Raw genomic sequence first — 22,735 nt, 5'->3', positions numbered from 1 at the left:
CACATAGGCAATGATGTTGAACACCCGAAGGTGTGCCAAATTTGGCTTCTGCTCGATTTACAGTTCGTGCGGCGCCACCTTTGTCCCTGAGGCAGATATCCGATTATGTATGTAGACGGCATGATTTTGTCCTCAAACATCGCCCTTGCCGCTTTTACCAATGTCTGGTTTCGATGTTCAGCAATGTCATTCTGCTCCGACATGTATCTACAAGAGAACTCTCATCGGATTCCCTTTGTCTATAGATAACTCTTGAACTGGCCGGAAAAGTACTCTTTTTCACCATCTGATCTCAAACACTTGATCTTCCTCCCGGTTTCTCGTTCGACAAGATTCTTTAGGTCCCGGAAGCACGAGAAGACTTTGCTCTTTTTCTTGATTAAATAGATCCAAGTGTGTTGGCTGAAATCATCAATGAAGGAGACGAAATACTGACTCCCGCCGATGCTCATGTTTTGTGGCAGTCCCCACACATCCGAATGGATGAGATCAAGCCGATTCCGGCTCCGATTCTTCTCGTTGGGGAATGGAAGCCTATGTTGCTTCCTAAGTTGGCAAGCTTCACATATTTGGCCTTTGCGACCACTGAATTTTGGCAATTCAAAAACCACGTGTTTCGATTGCATATCTTGAAGCTTCCGGAAATTGATGTGGCTGACCCTCTTATGCCATAGGTCGATGTCTGACTCGACCTTCTGCCCTTTCGTCAACATAGCAATGACAACATCATTCGTTTTGAGGATAAACATCCTCCCATCTCAGCATCCTTGCACGATGACTTTGCCTTCTTCTTCGATGAAGCACCCGAGATGTGTGAATAAGACCTCCCAATCTGTCCAATTGACACCAAATTCTTTGTGATTTTCGGGACGTGTAGGACGTTCATCAACTTTCCCTTCTGCCCAACATGGTTGAGTGGGACTTCACCGACGTGCTTGATAGTATGTGGGGTGTGATCACTAGTTTCGACAAGCCCTGGTTATTCTGGTTTTTGCAGATAAGAAAACCACTCCTTGTGGCTTGTGATGTGATTTGACGCTCCGGAATCAACGTACCATACTTCATTCTGTTTTGAGGTGCTTGTCTTCATCGAATTAGCTTTGTATTTCATCACAAAGGATGGGCCCGATCCATTTCCGGAACCGGATCCTTCGGTTCTACGGTGTAGTGCAAGCTTTGTCGGCTTCCGCATCCGGCCTTGCCAGATCCGGACTTGTCCGAGTCGGCATGCTTTTTCTAGCACTCGCTCTCTCTATGGCCCTTCTAGCCACAATACCAACATTCTATTGCGGTCTTCTCTTGCTGGTTCTCGGCTCCGCCTTGACTCCCCCTACTTATGGAGTGTCCGGGACTATTTTCGGCACCATCCTTGTGCCTCCAGTTCGGTTCTTGTCAGCTGCTTCCACCGCACGCCGATCCGCCTCATCCACCATGACCACGGGGCCCCTTCGCTCAATGTACAACATCTTGTTGTCGGCGTGCATACTTGTTGACGCACACGCATGGTTCTACTCTACTAGGAGCATCGAGTGAAAGTCGAAAATCAAGTGTCTTCTCCCTTGTACAGACCACAGTCCGGAATGCTCCGAACTTTGATGCCATGGCCCCGAGATAGACATGCACCATTGATCTTCCTCGACGGTCACGTTTATGGAGGCAAGTGAGTCAGGGATCTCTTTAATCCGGACCGTGTAATAGGCCACCGACATGTCCTATCGGACATTGCTCAACTCTTGTTGGAGTTGCACCTTTCGAGCCATGGTGCTTGTGGCAAAAAACTTTTCCAGATTTTCCCAAGCTTCCTTTGGCATCTTGACATCCTGAATATGGTTGAGCAGCTTATCACCGACACTGGACGTGAAGCAGTACATTACCGTGCTTCCCACTTGTTCCCAAGCCGAAAAGTCCATGTGTGCCGCATTAAGTGTTGTATCATTCGCTTCGTCGACATAACTCCAGTAGCCATGCCCAAGTAGGTACTTGTGCATCTTGTATGACCAAGATGCGTAGTTGGATCTGTCAAGCTTCTCCGTCGAAAGCGAGCTAGCCATTCCTCGATCCATTCTAATCTTCTTCCTTTCTGTTCTCTACTAGGTATTATGGTTTCTCTTCGGAAATCGCTCGTCGGTTGTGTAGGTTCTCAACCCTCTCGCTCTGATACCATGTAAAAGTGAATATGCGGAAGCTATGACAAACCGGCTAAGCTAGATAACAACAGAACACGAAGATAAAGGTTTAATGGAATCCTCAACACATATACACGGGAGAGACAGAGTTGAGCAAAACAGCAAAACGTTCATATTTAGAAACACAATAATAATCTCTGTCTATACAAAATGTGCTTGGTAGCACTATTTATACAAGCCCTTTAAGAGGACTAACTAAAGCATTGACTAATACTTTAATGCTCTTACTGAGCTAATGACTCTGACTCCCAAAAATATGTCTGCGTACTAGGCTAGATTCGTAGGCCTCTAACAGCATACCGGTTCATACTGATCCGGATTATGATCTGGCTCCCCGATCCGGCCTCTTTGTTCCGGATATGATACGGATACAACCCGGCTCTGGCTTATTCAGCCGATCCGGATCCGGTTGAGCTTGTCCGCTCAACAATGATCGAGGACAATAATAAAATCTCTCTCTCCTCTCTCTCTCTCTCTCTCTCTCTCTCTCTCTCAAGATGGTTGAGGATATGTTACAAATGACAAAGATAGAACATGGTGTCACACTAGAATGCAAATGGGAAGCTTTTAAGAAAGTCATTCTCTCCTGTACAAACAAATGTTTTTCGACCAACCGCACGTCTTGGAAATGCACCTAGAATTTTAGGAAAAAATGGTTTGATAAATAATGTCGTCAAACTCGAAAGTGCCTTATGGTTTTGGACATAGTTAAGTATAAAGAAAATTACCAAAAACATTTGCATGAGTATAAGAGGCTTATTCAAAGAAAGAGAAGAATATACAAAGTTACTCAACAATTTCTCCAAACGCAAGAGAAAGCACATGCATGTGCTAAATTTTGAGTAAATCTAAAGGGGAAACATGTTGACAGTTATGGTGACTTAACTCTTCATGACTTGTCTATGCATTGTAAGAATTTATATGAGTTATCTCTTTCCGGAAAGATGATGTGTTATGGTTCTCTTTCACATATGTCTCCCTTCTTTACAATTGAAGATATATGCATAGGACTTAAGAAATTGGCCTCTCGAAAGGCAAGCGATCTTCAATGTATAAAGGCTGAAATGCTCAAATGGATGGGAAAGGAAACACATGTATGGATAAGGGATATGTTTAATGATGCACTGCAACATGATATGTCGTATGATTGGACTACAAATTGGATCAAACCTTTACATAAAGGTGGAGATATAAATAATGTAAACAACTATCAAACCATCATGGTTGTCTCGTTAATGACAAAACTATTTGGATGTATAATGGAATCAAAGATAAGTGTATGGGTTGAGAAAAATGGTAAGAGAGCTTATGGAAAACTTGGCTTTCGCAAACACCATAGCACCATTGATCATCTTGTCACCCTTCGAGTATTAATGGAGGAAAGTCGCCTTAGAGGTAAAGGTTTATATTGTTTCTTTGTAGACTTCAAGAAAGCTTTTGATATGATACCTCGTGAGCATCTTTGGAGGTGAATGGAAGAACTTGAGGTGTCAAGTGAATATATGCTTACCATTTCCCGAATATATGAGAAGCTTATATGTTGTATGCGTATGAGAGATAGACTTTTAGATTTTTTTCAATAGCACTATTGGTAAGCAAGGATGCCCACTCTCACCAACACAATTTGATCTATGCATTGATGAATTGGAAGAAATGTTTACCAAGTTTGTAAAGGAAGAATGTGTTGAAGAAGTTGTCATTGGGAATGTTGTGATTATACTTTTGATATATGAGGATGATGTAATGCTTTTTGCAAATACTTTAGGAGATGCACAAAAGCTTATGAAAGCATTGGAAAACTTTTGCTATAAAACAAAGATTATGCTTGTAAAGAGCCATAAAAGAAATAAACTTGCATTATGTACAACAATGCGTCACTTAAAAATGTGTGGAATGCTTCAAATATCTTGGCCTTGAAGTTCCTTCAAATCATAGATGGAATGAATCTGTTACACGTCGCCTAGAGGCAAGTAATCGAGAATACTATGCATTTGACAACACATGCAATCTTGAAGATATTAAGTCTTGGGTCCTCAAGAAATATCTTTTCGACACTTTGGTGACACCGGTTCTAGGTGGAAGTATGGGCCAGTAGCATCCCTAAATCTACGTGGAAAGAGTTTGAAAATGTCCAAAAACATTTTCTTTTAAAGTTTCTACAAGTTAAGAAACAAACACCCTACACCCTCCTCCTTGAGATGGATCGTTTTGCATTGAGATCATGGCCATGGAAAGGGTTGTTGAATACATTGTCAAGCTTAAGGTTCAAAACAGTCCAACACATCAACTTCCTAGAATTGCATGAGAAGCAAGCAAAAAGTTCCAAAAGACGCATAAAAGCAAAATTTTGTGTTCCAATTGGCTGCAAGATATAGAAAAATGGTTTGGTAGATGGGATGCAAGACACTAGCTTCATGATGCATCATTAGATTCCTTTGTAAATGAGGCCTTTTTGCAACGCCAATGTATCATGATATGGGAGAAATGTGGAGGCTCATGCTTCACACATTATATTACACATGTTGTACCTAACTACAAAACCACATTCTTCGCAGAACGGGGAAATCGTACACATCGATACATGTTAGAGCCCATCCTATTATCTGCCATTCGAACCATTGCTTCCATGTGACTTACCTCGTATGCATTGCAATGTGAGTGTTGCGGGCATGACCATATAATATCCTGTGGTGAGAATTTACCGTAGTATTCTCTATACACATGGATAAATGTGAGGGTTAAACGAGAGTGTAAAGAAGGGGAGGATTACTTTTAATCCTCAGGATTGAGACAACCCATTAGGCCAAGTGTGAACTTGCCTAGGGGCCTAGGGTATCGCTATAAATAAGAGGCCTAGCTACCCTCATTTCATCATCTTTTGACTACGTCGAGACTTTGTTCTTGTGGTGGGTCAACTCTTGTAGCAAGCATGCCAGCACCAGGTACGACTCGATGCCACAACGGTGGTATGGGACGCCGATCGAGGGTCGAGTCCGTCTCGATCCCTTCACTCGGGGGTGGTCGGGTGGATCGGCACCCTTCTTTCTCTCTCTCTCTTCTCTATCTAGATCTATCATTTATCCTTATCCTTTGCTTACATTAGTACATATCTCTAATAGTGAGACAGGGCATTGGGGCACAAGTGATGAGAGTGGTCGGCAATGCACACTTTGCCCTAAACAAGTTCGCGAGTCTGAGTATCACACTTTGATACAATGCTCCGCCTTTGATCATATTCGACCATGCTTTCCACATCTCTTCGACCGAGCCCAATCCTTGCATGAATTTCTCTCACAACCACAATGTGCACTCTCGATTGCAATGTTCATTGGTAAAGTTCTTGAACATCGAGAGTCACTACTCACTTTCACACGTATCACATGAAATGTAATATTTTTGGTCTCATAGGTCATATTTGACCTCCGAAGATGATAATATAATCTCTCTCTCTCTCAAGACTTCGCTCACAAGACTTCGATGTGAAATGGGAGGTTGGGCTATAGGTGATGTGGACTCATCGACTATGCACATTGTGCTCTAAACAAGTTCGGCAGTGTGGGTATCACATTTTGATACAATGCTCTAACTTTGATTACATTCGATCAGGTTTTCGACTGATCTTCAACCAAACCCAATCTTGCACTCTCAACAATGACACTCATTAGGAAAGTTCTAGAAAAATAAACTTTTATTACTCATTTTCACATGCAATATGTGAAAACGGTATTCCTTTTGTCTCATAGATCATATTGACATCCTAATACAATATTATTCCATTATCCTCTAAATCTCTAAAAATGTTATCTAGAATGTGAATTCCGTTGAGTCTTGGAGTATTGGATTGGAGTCTATGACCAATTAACTAATTACTAGCATTCTATACATCTAACTATGCTTCCAAAATATCCAAATTGCCACCCAAACAAGGTGTTGAACATACTTGAATAAACGAGACCATGAATTCATGTTGAACAAAAAGAAAAAGGGTAAGAGTGTCCCACCATGAAGAGATTTATAAACAAAGGTACCATGCTTCTTAGGAAAGAAGCCCAATTTTGGGGTGCATTTTAGTACAAGACTTGTCCCATATTTGTTCAACTTGTTCCTTGCATGCTCGAAAAATATACATTTATATGCTTTGTAAATAATTAGTGATCACAAAAAAGAAATGTGAACTTAATTAAACATAATTAGCGTTGGCTTATGCCACCTTTGCGTTAATAACTTTATGAGAAATACCATAAATATATTTCCCTTGAAAAGCGTGGACTTGTTGATTTCATCATTACTTTTGGCCTATGATTAAGGTGCATGTTTATGAAAAATATGCCATAGAATTTCTATAGCTTGACTTGGATAACTTTGATATTTTGAGAAACATCATAAGTAGATTTGATTTTACCTCATACATGAGGTAAAAGATAAACTACTCAACTTATGCTGTTTTCCTTAACTTTTTTAACCAAAATTTAAAATATAAACTACTCCACTTTTTAACTAGCGGCATGTGGTGATGCTTTGATACTTTTTACTTCTTCTATTACATCAATTACTCAAAGTCCTTACTTCATTCATTTACTCACATGAGACAATTTTAATGGTTTTCTACTTTTTCATTCATTCACCACATGATTTTATGTCACCTTCATTTTTTCTTAATTGATTCATCATAGAGTAACTTTCTGTTGCTTCAAAGGTCCATTCATTTTCTTCCAATGAAAACGAACACAAACATACTCCTACAATCGTTCCCATATTTAAAAAGGTAAAAGTTCAAAATTTTCAAATATTCAAAAAATACTCTAGCACATTTCATTATTTTAACATTAAAAAAACCCTCTTTTAATTAGGACCAACAAACAATTAATTGGTTTGAGCTAGGAATTGCTTGAGATGGTAAGTTGCCCTTATCTAGTGATTAATAGTTGCTTCATTTCTTTTGCCTATTGAATGTAACTAATTAATCATCCTATTGTTAATGAACCTAGGTCAGAGAACTTACACCTTTCATGAGATTATAGAAGCAGAACTCTAAAAAATGCATATAATTTCAGAGAGTTAATGTGAAAATCACAATTACATTTATTTTTAAAAATGCCATAATGTTGCATACAATGTTGTAATTGTTAGCAATCAGATAAAAATATATTAAACCTAAAATTCAACTATGGTTGTGGTATATGTTGCATATCATACACTTATATACTATGCATGCTATATGTTTGTCAAATATTTTATATTTTTTCATGTAAGTACTTTGAATAGAAAACGCTAAAATCCGGTAGAATAGGTTGAATACTTCTAATATCAATAGCAAAAATGTTGATTTAGAAATGTGTTTAGACACTTTCATCAGATCTTAGTGACAATATAAACCATTTCCATTGAGAGGCTCACTAGTAAATTTATTGAAATATATTTATCAGATTTTGGTGGTGAAAACATATATATGGCAATGACGTTGCAACAATCAAAGAAAAAGAAGAATTGATAAGAGTAACGTTGCCAAAAAACTCCCAAAAAAAATTCTTTCTTCAAAATAAACCTACAACAAATTTACAGAAATTTAAATTTGTTTTATTTCATAGAAATAATAGTTCTAAAGCATTACAATACATTTGAATACGCATGAGTATTCTAAAACAACCTTGAATTCAACAATATCGTAAACTTGCAGATCCACCTAAGATATATTGTGTAGAATGTGCGTTTTTAAACAAAGTATAAATTCCACAATATTGCTAAACTTTTGGTTCCACCGCTAAAACCATCTAAGCAACCATTGGTTTGCCAATAACTGCGAGATGCTTACCCTAGTAGTACAAGAGAACTGGGTTGGGCCAACCTATAGTGTTATGGTGTTTACTGCTAGCAACAGCACTAGGTAACTAAGTTGGTAGGAAGAAGCACTGAAAGCATCTAAGCAGGAAATCCTTCTCTAGACAAGTTTTTCTACCTAGTGAAAGAACATTACGTCAATAGAGGAGAGACGAAAGCACCACAAAGATGATGTGCTTCCTCTTACCAAACTTTTTCCAACTTTCTGAAAAAGAAAGAGATACTCGAATTTCCAATTAAGAATGTTTACAAGTGATTAAGTTTTCAAGTTCCCATTAAACTTTAGAGAGAATATGACCATGATATTGTGCAGAAAGAAGCAAAGAATATATTACATTACCATTACCAGAGTTTAATGTGAGCTTTGTAGTAGAAACATACTGCGTTTGCACATATGGTTTCATCGTTCATCAGATATCTTGATGGCATGGCCGCCAACAATCCTTATGGGAAGTATACATCCAATGCATCTGCTAGAAGATGGAGATATACTGCAATCTATATACAGAATTTGTGAGCTTCCATTGTATAGTAAATGTTATTATGTCATTACAGAGGTTATATTATTCGAGTTGTTTGTTCTCTGTCGAAGGGGTTTATTCAACTTTACACATGACATGTTTCAAATAATATACAGGAACATCTAAAGGCAAGTTGCAGAAAATCCTTGAATAATATCAATCACATTTAATTTAAGATTACAAAATATACATTACTCGAGTTTACGGGAGAACCATGTGATAAACTTGTTAACTTCAGTTGTATCAGAAACTCAGTTAGATTATACCAACATCACATTCATCACAACCGAAGCTATCGAATACATATACATCAATGCAAATGAAACATACAGGCACAATTATTTACAACAGACTATAGACAATGATGTGAACGTTAAAATGTTCCTAAACCATTTCAATCTAGTATACTCCCCTACACATAGCAGCAATACACATACTTGATACAATATAGACTTTCCGGTGTATCCCTCAATCACAAGGCCTGCCGTAAGGCCTAGCACTGCCCATCCACCATTAAATGCCTCCACTGCTTGTTGCCTCTGTAAAAAGTATCCATATTAGCTAGTTACCATAGACGGGCAAAGAATGAGGAGGTAGCTAATAAAGTCTCACTTTATACAACGCTTTGGCTTGTAGTTGCTGCATTTGCTCAACTGCGAGCCGTTTTGCCTCATTTGGATCTACCATATTAACTTCCTTTGATTTTGAGCTTGCCATATTCTTGATTTTGATGGACCAGAATTCAGGTTCAAATAAATCAAATAGATAGTTATGCACGTGTCAAGAATATCAAGGCATTTTCCACATATCTACCTGGATAGGCCTAGATTTCGTTGTCCTTGGGAGAAGTACACGTGGTGCTTGTAACAATCCTTGTCTTCCTATAAAACACAAAAAAAGCAAACAGAAACCAGTGTCATATAAGTGAATAAGACCTGTATGAGTTTGAAAACCATTTACGTTCATCTCCGCTGGAGCTTTAAACAAATGAAAGGCAAATGGTGTTGATAGAAAATCGGTGATCCCTAATGACTTCTAATCTACATAAGAGTTTCACATATATACAAAATTCCTGTAAACCATCAATATGGCATTGTAAACCTGGATCTGAATCATAGACAAGGAATGAGAGACGCAGGTTCATCTCTGGATTAATATTTCACTAGTAGCTATAATGACCCAGTAACAACATACCAAACAAAAATGTAGGGGGAAGTGCTATCAAAAGGGCTAGACATATGATGCAAGGAATACAGACAATCAGCTGTTCAAAGATACTATATTTGCACTAAATGCAGTCATGAGAAGCTGGAAATAGAAAGTACAGTCAAGGAATGTCAAGAAGCAAGACTCATCCAATGGTACCTGAAAACATTTTCGTAACTAAGAAGGAAATGATGTCTTGGTAATGCTATTGAGGTTAGTGCCGTCCATGTGCTGTCTTCTTTTAATAATAGAGCTCTGGTATTTGGCTTAGTCAGCATCATCTTTCTGTGTTTTATTTAGTGTTGCTATGCATTGAAAAATTATCATTAAAATGTAAGAATGCAATGGCTGTCTTGTGTAGGAAGTCCAGATCAAGTGGGCAAATTTATAACCAAATCATCGCCAGTAAGCCAGCTAGAGAGAGTGATAATTGATCCCAGAAGTAGAGAGCAGGAAAATAATGGTATATTTCAAGTGATGCAGACTGCACTGATGGTGTAGAGTTCGTTTGTAGACAAGAGTAATGCGTGAGGGTTTTCAACTACAAGTATATAAAATGAAGAATAGTTTACAGTTACAGTTACAACACTGGAGAACTATTTGTGGTTACAAAAATGGGAATGGTTTGCTGTTACAACAATGGGAAATTCTACTGTCGCGGGGGTACACAAACGGTTACTGGAATGGAATTTCAAAATGGCATGGTTCGAAAGATGCAGATTGAGCACGGTAGCTGCGATGACTTAAAATAGAACTTTCTAAACAAAATAAAGCCTCTACAGATATACAAAACTATCCCTCACAATAGATGAAAATTAAGAGACGCATAAAAAGAAGATTAAGGTTATAATTTATACACTGTAAGTTCACATATACCAATTGGTGTTTTGACATTATACTCATCTTGCTCCAGAATATGGGAAGACATATTACCTAAGCATCCAGCTCCTTAAAACTGTGAAATCTCCTTGGCATGGTTAATTTCATAGAGACATATAAGGATTCATAGTTGGAACACCATGCCCCTTCGGACACCCTTGCTGCATATTATAACTCCTCCCTCCTTCAAGTCTTACGGTCGAAGAACAAGCAAATCACTCTCCTTTGTCCTCAAGTTTGAAAATTTCCGAAAGGAATTAAGAACCAACACCAATAGGTACAAGTACCAACTATTAGTATTTAGGATGATCAGGATAGGGAAGTGCATGTCAATAAACCCCTACGAAAACGTGAACCCACATAGGGCAATAGTATGAAGCATCATCAGACATTTCATAATCATTTATACTCCTCCCTCATTCACGGTAGCCCTTAAACCGTCCAATTTAGCTTCACGCATATATCCATAACATATATATGTAAAAGAACACGTGCATTAGGCACATATGAATAGCACACATTCAAACATTCCAAAATGGAAAACAACCTCTGTAGCATAAACAAATCCTCCATCTAGGTAAACTTAGCATTGTGAAACTACATAAGGAAAGGATGCATGATAAGCCCAACTGCTTGATACTTCTCTCTCCTTAATCAACAGTGTTTTTCAGTCAAAAAAGTACGAAAACAAAATCATGTGTGAGGGATTCTTGAGACATTCTAGGTTTTCTAGCAGTTTTAGGGAGACAGGAGGCTGTACGAGGACGATTAAAATATGTGCAACAAGAAAAAAAGAAAAATCAGAAAAGAAGCCTTTTCACAAGGCTTACATGGGGAAGGGGATTATTCCGTAAATTCTAGTATTCATCAACTTAAAAGTAGTGACCATAGAATGGAGGTTACAAACATTACAAAACGATAAGGAAATTTTTCTGAGATAACCAAAAAGAAGAAAGAAGAAGAGGCAAGGAGCTTCTTAAAACCTCGAAGAGAAGGTGTTGTAGGAAGCAGAGAAGGGCGACGGTGGTTGCCAGTGATCGACGAGACTGATATCGCCATCGCCATCGCCATCGCCAACGGTGTCGTGGCTCTTTGATCTTTGATCTAACAACAACAAATATGATAATATCACTATCAGAGAGAGATAAGTAGAGTAGACTCTAGAGTAGAGTAGAGTGCTTTTTTGCTAAAGAGTAAGTGGGATGGATTATTTATTGTGTGTATGTATTGTACATATGTATGTATGTATGTATGTATGTATGTATGTATGTATGTATGTATGTATGTATGTATGTATGTATGTATGTATATGCATGCGTGTGAAGTCCATGTCCAAGTCCAAGTGGATGATGGGCTTAGTGGCTACAACTGCACACATGTATATACATATATACATACATACATACATACATACATACATGAGCATAGACAAGTCATATCCACAAGAAGAAGAAGAAGAAGAAGAAGAAGAAACAACGTGGATGGATGGACGAAGTTCGATTTAGATGCTCTTTTATCTCACGTCCAATTCGATTTAGAAACGTGGATGGATGGATTCAGCCTAGACTCACATATCCAATTTGAATGGATGCGTAAGTGCACCACCAAAATGCACGTTCTTTTTACTGTAAAAACTCATCGCACAATTCTGAAGCCCATGTATAAAACACAGCAAGAGGTGAGTCGATGTTATCTATGCCCTCGAAATTCCATGCCTTACGAAAACAAAAGTCGGCCAACCAAGGTAGGAAAGTTGAAATTCCATGATACGAAACAAAATTATTGGTCAAATAAACAAGCAAGGCAACTTATATATGCCACTTAAGATGAAACCTAGCAAGAGTCATCTACGTTGGTCACTCTTCAACAATGTAATTTAATAAATAATTGCCTATCAGCATCTGTTTTTTTATAAATGGTTTGAATTGCCCATATCGTAAACCTACGTGTTATAATAACACATGAAAGTGCTTGACTTGTAATGCACAAAGCATCATGGAGTCATTTACGTAGCATCCACAATAATGTTGCAACTACATATTAGGTTATATAGTGTTTATTATGTCACCAATACAGTGACTATGGGTCAAAGGGTCATTGTGGGATCATGTGAGCATAAGACGGAAGAAAATCTAGGCCCCATATTTAGATTATGGAAACAAAGTAGATAGATCTCCACCTACAATAGCAAAGGCATGCATAATTCCATACTTTATACTAGACGGTTGTTCCAAATTTGATAGCTTCTACACGTGGCTGGATGGTGAAATGATGGCTGTTATTAGAACTAAACCATTTGTGTTGCAATACTTGTGCAAACATCAAGTGCAAGGCAATATGGGTTTTCACAAGATGTTCTTAGTTTTCTTTTTGTCACTAGGATATGGTTGGAAGTCTTCGTCACCATCCTCATGGCATCAATGATTTCAGTCACATCTAAGAAATTGTGAATCAAGGCAGATTCAACAGCCAAGAATATTGCGCCTCACCCTTTCAAATAACATTCTAATCATGAACTGCAAAATATTGAGTCAGCCTATGCTTTCACCTACAAGTCCAAAGTACAGTAGTAGACGCTACAACCAATCTAGAACAACAAAATCCAACCAAATGGTGTCCCAACAAGATAAGTACCCTTCAAGGATAGCAGTTATTTTTTACACCATCGTGCTTCTGAATTGTAAAGACACTAGTGAGCCATTTGACAGCACAGCCTAATAATGCCACCCAGAGAATGCAAAACTTTGATCATCATTTAGAGCTACAATCACTAATGTTAACCATTTCTTACATTATTCAATCATCTTGGGCTGTCACAATTACTTACAGAAACTGTTGTCATCTTTTTAACATCCAAACAACCAATATATGAAAGCAACATTATGAATTATCAACCAAGGATACCGTATAATAATATAAAACCTTGACAACACCTCTCTTAATACAACCAATAAATCTCATTCTTGATTACACTAAGATTATGTATATAACCAATATAGCAGCTCAAGACAGGCTTCTTGTTCTTTCTACCCATGCAAGCAATTGTACTTTTCATAACAAAAACTATGAAAAAGGTGCTCACATTTTACACAATCTTTATATCTCTATTGAGGACAGTATAACATAACTTAATTACAGAAGGATAAGATCAGTCAAAATGGCGATACCCTCAATCAATGGCAAAACAATTACATGTAGTTTCATCGATGAAACTAAAAAACTGGAGAGAAAACAAGGAAATGAAAATCTTTTTAATAGTAGATTGTCTAGCAATGGAGACTCTCGTCATATTAAGAGCCATGAGACAGTCAATTGCAATCTCTATAGAGCAATTCAATAGAAAGTTGTAACAAACAAAAACAAAACCACACTTGATAAGACACCAAATACAACATCCACCAACATGGGCACAAAAAACATAGTGAACATTCACCTCTCTAGGATTCGTTGGGGCATTTTCAGCATTTTCTAAGGGAGATTTCCTCCCAATCATACAGGTCCAATTTGATCTTTATACTGTAAAGTAAAACGACACAGCCTCTTACACAGAGTGAGAGAGAGAGAGAGAGAGAGAGAGAGAGATTTAAGTTATACTCAGTATGGCAATCTGCTCTTTGCATAATAAATTTAAGCAAAACACATGAGGAAAGGCTGCTATAGAATAACACACTAATCACTTCCCATGAAGTGAACCCAATGTTGAAATACTCCTTGTAAGTTGTCTCTCTCTCTTTTCCAGAGACCTGTTCTCTCACGCAGAAGGGACGAAAGCATTCATTCACTGATCTCAGTCTGTGTTGTCTCGGCAATTATCATTCCTCTTGCAAGGATTTATATCTATTGATTATCTTCACAGTTAGTCTTTCTGCCTCACATTTCATCTTGGGTTCCTGCCAAAAAATGTCCAAAACTGTTACTCAGATCAATGCACCAAATGGGATTTTTTTAGAAAAAATGCTAATGGTAGTGAAAAAATAGATCATGGGTACATTTTAACAATCCTAAACCCTAAATAAATACAGTGGACATGGCTCCTACTTAACAACCCAGCAACCTATTATAACAGAAACACTTACTACCCAAAACTATTATGAAGCGGACTCTGTTTTAAATGAATCTCTACAACTGTGGTGGTGATAGCACTCCAACAAGAGGTCTTGTTCCATGCTGAAACATTTCAACCCGCGAAGGGGTCAATATGATGTGACAAACTGAAATGCGCATTACATACATATAAACTTAAAGAAAGCAAGCAATAGTGAGAGAAGGGATGAAGATTTCATAACGAAGCAAGAGAAAAGACAAGTGTGAGAAAGAAAAAGGAGATGAGGTCAGCAGATAAGCAGAAGGGAGTAGTAGGCTGAAAGAAAAAACGAAAAAAAAGAAAGATCTGACACCTGAAACGCGTGATGTTAGAAGATACATTATTTACAAACATATACAGGAAGTATGAAAATCCACTCATTAAGGCGAAGAATAGATGAAGAAATGAATGCATTCAGTAAAACAGTTCAGAATGCTGAAGTTCAAAGTTCGATCTCTACACTTCACTATGAAAAACATGGACAGGTGCCGCTCAAAGTCTAGGAAAAGCACACTTGTGTTTGCATTTTAAACCTCAATTTTTACACAATCAGCCTGCAGTTCGTTTTCTGCAAGAAAGAAAACGATGCGGAAAATTAAATAAAAAACATGGCTATACATGGCAGTATGTCCACAACTTAGCATATTCCAAATATGCACGAAGGCTATAGATTTCTCTTTTTTATTGTTGAATGAAGCCTTCAGCTATATGCATCAGCCTATGTGCCAGCCAACCAACTTTTAGAATTGCGGTTGTCAATTGCCTTTATGTCTCATGGGATAGCTTATGAACTTTGTTCCTTCTTAATTAGTTCCCTGATTTCTCTGGAAAATTTAGAAAATTTGCTGCCAAAACTGAGGTTAGACATTCTTCAAATTAGGGTTTCAAATTAGTAAATATGTGAATGGATTGTATAGCCGTGCATACATCTCAGACCGATTAACTTTTGTGGTTAGTTCCAAATTTGTTTTATTTTTTATTATCGATAATGATATGAAGAAAAATGTCTGTGAGCACGCTATGTTTTAGTGCCTACCAATCATATGTTTTCTTGCTCGATTGTTTCAAAATGAACTTATTATTATTTCATTGTCTTTCATGTGTCCAACCACCAAACTCAGTTATCCATAAACCTCCACCTTCAGAGAGCAAAGAAGCCTCACTCTTGTGTAGACAGTCGCACCATGAACTGAACTATCATTAAAAAGTCGCATACAGAATATGTTCACCCATCAAACTGGAAAGCTTCTCCACTTTGTAGATACAGTTTACATAGTATTGTATCCACTAAAATTCCTTGAGGATCTTCTAGATTACTAATATAGAAAGGAATATTTGTTATAGTGGTCTCTAGGCATGAAAGCTAAAACATCAGATCAATTCAAAATTGATACAAGCGATTCCCTGACTTAAAAAGGATAAAAGGCAAGAATGATAAGAAAGCCCGAAAGAAAGGAAAAAGAAAGAAGAAACATAAATTTCAGATAGGGGCTGCTAATTTTACATGGCAACAGATTATCTGTGCCAGATTCTGAAAGCATGTCTAAAGACAAGGTAACCAGGGAACACGTGCCCTTATGCAGGGTTGTCATACTATAAGTTGATCATTCATTAGAGACAACTAGACCTAATTTACAAAAGTACACCCAACCCCAACAAATTAGGTTGGAAAGAAAAAAAAGCATTAACTTGATATCTAGGTGAAACTACTAGCAAACATCAGTCTAAACACTAGTACACCTGAAGCCAATGAACTAGGTTAAAAATATTAACTTGATATCAACACGAAACTACTTGCAAACACAGCAGAGTTAAAATAATAGTACACACACCCGACACTGATCAGGTTGGAAAGACATTATTAACTTGATATCTAGGTGAAACTACTCGTAAAGACTAATACGCCTGATGCCAATGAATCAGGTTGGAAAGAGAACATTAACTACATATCTATGTGAAACTACTTGCACACATCATTCTAAACACTAATACACCTGAAGCCAATAAATTAGGCTGAAATATTAACTAGATATCTGAGTGAAACTACTTGCAAACATCAGTGTAAACACAAGTTAGTTCGCCTGATGTCGATGAATTAGGTTGGAAAGAAAAAATATTAACTAGATATCTATGTGAAACTACTTGCAAACTTCAGTCTAAACATTAATACACCTGAAGCCAATGAATCATTCTGTAACTTGACATCAAAAGTGAAACTACTTCCAAGCATCAGTGCAATAACACTAGTACACCTGAAGCCAATGAATTAGGTTAGAAAGACGATCTGTTAGCTGTGAATCTAGATGAGCTTACTGGCAAACATCAATGTAAACACGAGTACACCTGATGCCAATAAATTAGGTTGAATTATTAACTTGATAGCTAGGGGAAACTACTTGCAAACATCGATGTAAGAACAACCTGATGCCAATGAATTAGATTGGAACAACAAAATATCAACTAGACATGTAGGTGAAACTATTTACAAACATCAGTCTCAAGACCAGTACACCTGATGCCAACGAATTAGGTTGGAAAGAAAAAACATTAACTTGACATCCATGTGAAACTACTTGCAAACATCACAGTGTAAACACAAGCTAGTAAACCTGATGCCGATGAATTAGATTGGAAGGACAAAGTATTAACTTGACAACGACGTGGAACTACTTGCAAAACATCAGTATAAACAGACGTACGTATGTTACCTGATACCAAAGGATTAGGCTGGAAATATAAAGTTATTCAAACTGACACAGTGACAGAGTAAAAGAAAACCAACCTTCCTGAATGAGACTGTGACGCATTCAGGGACCCCCTCGCAATGCTTTGTCGTCTCGCAGGGTCTCTATCAACTCGCATTGCAGCTACTTCTTTCTCCATATTGGACATCTCTCTGCGCATCTTCTTGGCCTCTACATCCATAGCTCTCATCAACGTCTCAACCTTCTTGTCTAACATCTGAAATACATTTGTTTCAACATTAATAAATTATCTCATGAACAGCCACATTTTCACAAACGGAAAAATGGCTGCTCAACACACCTCAATGGCATCATCTTTGTCTTTCAGGCTCTGATCTTTTTCATGGCTTGCTTTCCTTAATGCAATCACTTCTCTTTGCAACATATCATACAGCACCCCAGATACATAGTCTTCATTTCCTTCTAGATTGCCATCTTGTGTTTCTACTCTGGAAATTGGAAGAGCTTGTTTGTGATGATCTGTGAAGCCATTGGAGCAAGCCTTTCCACTCCTATTTAGAGAATCAGTTGTTCCTCCACCATTGAAGGATAATGATGTGGACTTTGCATTTCTCACTAATATAGAGCTAGATATGGAGCCCCTTAATTGTGACGTCGCGGTACGTCGTTTACTGTTGTAAGCACTTGCACCTAATCTAGAAGGATCTTCTATTCCACCAATGGATTGTCTCCTAGAAGGCCCGTTTGATCCATTCCGCATCCCCTCCTCTCCACCATTAGGTGCCCTCAGTGATGATCCATTAGATGAAGCTTTAAGTCCTTCTTCTAAAACTCTTAAGCGCAATTGTGATTTTTCCTGCAAAAAATCAGAAAGTTCTGTGTAAGAACAATGTATATACTCAAAATCTAATGTATCCATCTGTCATATAGCCGATAAACCCAAAGAGTTTTATCAGGATATTTGGAACCTTTAACTGCTGTTGAGTCTTTGCTGCACGTTCTGCTATAGCCAATTTATCACGGAGTTGTTGCATCTCACCCTAAATCATAACAAGTCTAGAAATTAGAAAAATACAGAGTTTTAACCTTAGTAAAGAAATGTATACCTGCTTGACTGACCTGAATAAACTTCCTTTCCTCCAACCACTGCTTTACAGGCATAACTTTGTCATTGCCATCTTTCCATTCGTTTGCAACCACAGTAGCTACTCTATTAGCTGATACTCTGGTTCGCGCCAACTCTCGTTCAAGGGTTCTTTTCTCTTCCTGTAAGAATGAAAAAAATTACAAATGACATGAGCCATGGCTGCCGTGAACTTTTACGATGAATCGCACCGACTCCTTTACATCCATGACACTACATGTCTTTTCAAGCACAAATCACCCAGGAAAATATTGAAGATATTATATTCAAAAAGGACTCAACGCATATCATGGATAGTAGATTCCTGCAGAAAATGCACAGTAATCGCATCCATGAGATGATACAAGATTTTTCTTTCTCAAACAACTTAAAAAAACCTAAAATATTCCTGCTGAACACACGCTACTTGCATCTACGAAGCTGCAAATCATTTTCATGCTCAATGAACCTACAAAAGTCTTGCACATCTTACATGCACAAAAGAATTGATCGACCTTGTGAATGGCAATTTGCTGCTGAAAGAACACTACTCGCATCCAGGAATTTACAAGAATTTTCAGGCTCAAACAGTTAACAAAACTCTCTGATATGATTACATACATAGAAATCAATGCACATCATGGATATCATATTCCTGTAAAAAGCACACTACCCACATTGATGAAGGGAACAATTCAAACATCTACAAATTACAGTTTCTTCCAAAATGCACTATGCAACTTTACCAATAGTTGCTTGACTTGTCGTTGACGTTCTCTAACAGCATTGGCAGCAGCACCTCCTGCAAGTACTGCTTCTTCGAGTTCAGCAACTGTTGTACTCAATTTTTCAACTTCTGCTACCTTCTGTCTGTGCATTCTATCCAGAATTTTGTTCTCTTCCTATTTTCTCCAAAATATTCAAACAACATTCTTTATAGTGAGAAAGACAAGTTCATAAGGTTATAGCAAGATAACACAAAGACAACAGAGAATTGACCATTAAAAACATTGACATACACCTGGCAAATGTCGATTTGTTTCATGAGCTCTTGGTTACGATTTTGCAAATCATCCACCATCGAAGCTTTGAGTTCAGCAATCTGGACTGTCCGTTCAGCCTCCAACAATGCTGCTTCCTTGGACTTTGTGAGCCTATCAAGAGCTCGATTATCATCTTGTAGCTTTGCAATCTGAAGATACACAGAGAGAGAGAGAGAGAGAACACACAAAAAAACATTATTTGTTGTGTAAATAATGTGTGATATGTTACTCTTTCAGAATAAAGTAAACCAAAACCATAAACAAAGCATGCCTCTTGGCGAGCAAGCTTCAGTTCTGCTTCTAGAGGTGCAAGGATAGCTTCTATAGGAGGCATATCTTCATCTTTCTGTCCAGCATGAACTCGACGTAGTGTTGCTTCAGCAGCAAATTGAGCAGCAAGTGCTGCTTTTTTCTCATCATTGATCTTCTTTGCTTCAAGGTTCTGCAGCATTGCGAATACAAATCCAAAAAAAAGAAATATGAGACAGAATACGGTTTCCTCTGTATGGCAATTTGTTTGTATCAAAAGCCTCGACTGTTTTGTACCTTATTGTCTAAAGCAATTTCTGTTTGCTTAAGCTTTCCCTCGACTTTCGTGAGCACATCGGACAGCTAATAGAGAGACAATAGCATTTAGTACAATCAGCAGGTTAATAAAGATAATAGATTCCACATATCGGAGAGCTAGTAACAAAAATACATTCAGAACTAAAGCCATAGAAGCAGCAGAAATAGATCAGAAAAACAAAATTCCAGACCTCTTCGAAGGCCTTCTCTCTTGATCTCTCAGTAACTTTCAACGCCTTGATTTCAGCGTGTGCATCTGTCAGTTCGCGTTCTTTTTCTGCAAACCAAAAAAGAAAACTCATACCGAACCCCCATGAAAATTCACTGAAACGAAAAAGAAGAAGACACAGACACTAAAAGGAAGCTCGAAACTGAGTCATACACACCTCGAACTTCGTTCTCGAGTCTTGTTAACTCTATCCTGAGTGGATCAGAACCGGGAAGAAAATTGAATATATCATCAGCATCAGCATTTTGCTTAATGGAGGCTTTTCGCCTTAATCTAGGCTCGGATTTGGGCATAGGTAAGGTGCCATAAGAGCTGGGGACAAAATCATTAGCTTGCCGAGAAATTCTATACTGATGATCAAGGAAATTATCATCTTCATCAATGCTGCTTGCTAGGTCTGACATTCTCTAAAGAGTAAATATCATGCGAGGCACAAAGCTTTATACCTAAGGTTATATATATGAAGCTTGAGGGAGGAGGGAGGAGGGAGGAGAAGAAGAAGAAGAAGAAGAAGAAGTTTAGGCAGAAGATCTGTTTGTGAATTAGAAAGCTTATGATGATTATAACAATGGCGAATGCAAGATTTGCAGGTTTCCGAGAGAGAGAGAGAGAAGGGAGAAAAGGCTCTAGAAAAGATGAAAGAGAAAGAGAAAGCGGCAAAGGTAAGGACAAAAGGGCACGTTAAGATACCTTATATATATGTGTATGTGTGTGTGTATGTATGTATGTATGTATGTATGTTATGTATAATAAATAAAACCTAAAGATGAGCTTTGACCATGTGAAGAAAAAAGGAGAGAGGGACTAACTACAACGACAACGAAACGAAAAGAAGAGAGAAGAGAGAAGAGAAAAGAAGAAGAAGGGAAGGGGATGGAAATTGGAAATTCAGAGAGGAGGTGAGGTGAGGTGAGGAAGCAAGAAACAAGGGGGTTTGCTGGTTTCTCACAACATTCTTTCTGATGATCGATCCTGGATTTTCTTTATGGTGGTGGTTTACGTGAAGAAGAAGCTTCTTTCTCCTTTCTCCTTCTCTGTAGCTAGCGGTAAGGCTGGCTTATTAGTCAGACGAGTAAGTAAAAAAAGAAAGAAGAAGATAGAAGAAGAAGCAGATAGAAGAGTACTAGGATGATGAAGGTTTAGGTAGGGTGGTCCAGAAGAAGATTAAGAAATGGCGAATAGGAAACTCGGAACGCCTAATTCTCTGCCTCCTGTCTGCTCTCTGCTACGTTTGCCAGACACAGAGAGAGAGAGAGAGAGAGAGAGAGAGAGAAATGCATAATATGCAGGGAGGGAGGGAGCAGTTACTTCTCTTCTCTTCTCTTCTCTTCTCTCTTTCCATAGCATACATAGCATAATACCTACCATAGCATACCAAACCAAACCATACCGGAAAATGCAGCAAAAGCCGGAGTCGAATTTCAGTAATTTTCGCGCCTCTGTTTAGAAAGGTTGTACATACTGTGAGTGCGCACACAAATTTAGTACGTTTACTGGTGGTACATACATAACTTGGGGGGAGAGAGAGAGAGAGAGAGTTAGAGATTTAGTCGTCAAAGTTTGCAGAGATCCGGCGGAATCTGTGAATGGAAGCAGGAAAGGAAGGAGCTGAAGGGGGGTGGTGGGTGGTAAAAAAAACAAAAAAGTAAAAAGAGAAGCGGCGATGAAGAGCTGGCTGTCTCGGGTCTGTCGGAAGAAGAAGGGAAGGTATGATGCAGGCAGGAACTACATATATATGTATGTATAGAGATCTGAGAAGAAATCATAGGCAGTCTAGTCTGTCTCTTTCTCTGTCTCTGTCTCTGTGTTATATGGCGAACCCAAGCTTTTTGGCGTTTGTTTGGCTTTTTTATTTGCTTTGGCCTGAGCGGGGTGTGTGTGTGTGTGTGTGTGTGTGTGTGTGTAGGGTAGAGAGAGAGAGAGAGAGAGAGAGAGCACACGTAGGAATCGAATTGCAATTCATTCATTCATTCATATCAATACATACATATGTATTGAGTATCATGTATGTATGTATGTATGTATGTATGTATGTATTGAGTATGTATGTATGTATGTATGTATGTATGAGCATTGAGTAGTATGTACGTATGTACATACATACATATGTTGGAGGAGGGAGGAAGGAAGGAAGGAAATGACTGGGCTGACTGACTGACTGAATCCTTTGTCTGGCGTTCTGCCGTGAAGTATGTAAAGTGGAGCCTTTTTCTCCCACTTACCTCCTCCTCCTCCTTAACTAACTAACTTATATAATAATAATAATAAGGGGGTCAGGGTATTATACATACTCATACAATATAAGGTGCTTGTTGTTTTAATCCATTTCTCTCTCTCTCTCTCTCTCTCTCTCT

General features: G+C 38.2%; 2 protein-coding genes across 3 annotated transcripts; both read right to left on the bottom strand.

Moving 5' to 3' along the window:
• Positions 1 to 8,235: 8,235 nt before the first annotated feature.
• LOC147865098 (uncharacterized) lies at positions 8,236 to 11,743 on the bottom strand. Of its 2 annotated transcripts, none has more exons than XM_087317838.1 (5): positions 11,614 to 11,743; positions 9,359 to 9,426; positions 9,158 to 9,265; positions 8,983 to 9,084; positions 8,236 to 8,515 (listed from the first exon to the last, which is right to left on the bottom strand). In XM_087317838.1, exons 1-5 carry the CDS (start codon positions 11,699 to 11,701, stop codon positions 8,498 to 8,500), a joined length of 384 nt encoding a protein of 127 aa, XP_087173964.1. In that variant the 5' UTR covers positions 11,702 to 11,743; the 3' UTR covers positions 8,236 to 8,497. The 2 variants fall into 2 exon arrangements, with proteins under 2 accessions (XP_087173964.1, XP_087173963.1); XM_087317837.1 differs by having other exon boundaries at positions 8,236 to 8,522; positions 11,614 to 11,739.
• A 2,238-nt stretch (positions 11,744 to 13,981) lies between these two features.
• On the bottom strand, positions 13,982 to 20,868 carry LOC147865097 (microtubule-associated protein 70-1-like). Its single transcript, XM_087317836.1, has 11 exons — positions 20,539 to 20,868; positions 20,344 to 20,429; positions 20,132 to 20,197; positions 19,857 to 20,027; positions 19,564 to 19,734; positions 19,289 to 19,444; positions 18,539 to 18,685; positions 18,388 to 18,459; positions 17,760 to 18,275; positions 17,497 to 17,675; positions 13,982 to 14,520 (listed from the first exon to the last, which is right to left on the bottom strand). Exons 1-11 carry the CDS (start codon positions 20,783 to 20,785, stop codon positions 14,508 to 14,510), a joined length of 1,824 nt encoding a protein of 607 aa, XP_087173962.1. The 5' UTR covers positions 20,786 to 20,868; the 3' UTR covers positions 13,982 to 14,507.
• Between the last annotated feature and the right edge of the window lie 1,867 nt (positions 20,869 to 22,735).

This window comes from Azolla caroliniana, unplaced genomic scaffold (assembly GCF_043228905.1).
Source record: "Azolla caroliniana isolate FFs.n. ecotype wild unplaced genomic scaffold, voAzoCaro1.0.p SCAF_4, whole genome shotgun sequence".
NCBI lineage: Eukaryota > Viridiplantae > Streptophyta > Polypodiopsida > Salviniales > Salviniaceae > Azolla > Azolla caroliniana.
Note: the sequence above shows the minus strand (reverse complement) of the source record. Positions and strands in the feature narration are given on the sequence as shown.

Bases quoted from the DNA above. Each gene is read 5' to 3' on its own strand.
- LOC147865097 (XM_087317836.1), bottom strand. From the start codon at position 20,785: ATGTCAGACCTAGCAAGCAGCATTGATGAAGATGATAATTTCCTTGAT. The intron at 19,445-19,563 runs GTGTATGTCAAT...TGGAGAAAATAG, and splicing joins AACAAATCGACATTTGCCAG to GAAGAGAACAAAATTCTGGA. The intron at 18,460-18,538 runs GTCAGTCAAGCA...GTTATGATTTAG, and splicing joins AGGAAAGGAAGTTTATTCAG to GGTGAGATGCAACAACTCCG.
- LOC147865098 (XM_087317837.1), bottom strand. From the start codon at position 11,701: ATGGCGATGGCGATGGCGATATCAGTCTCGTCGATCACTGGCAACCAC. The intron at 9,427-11,613 runs GTTTTAAGAAGC...TGTGTTTTATAG, and splicing joins TACAACACCTTCTCTTCGAG to GAAGACAAGGATTGTTACAA. The intron at 9,085-9,157 runs GTGAGACTTTAT...TACTTTTTACAG, and splicing joins AAGCCAAAGCGTTGTATAAA to AGGCAACAAGCAGTGGAGGC.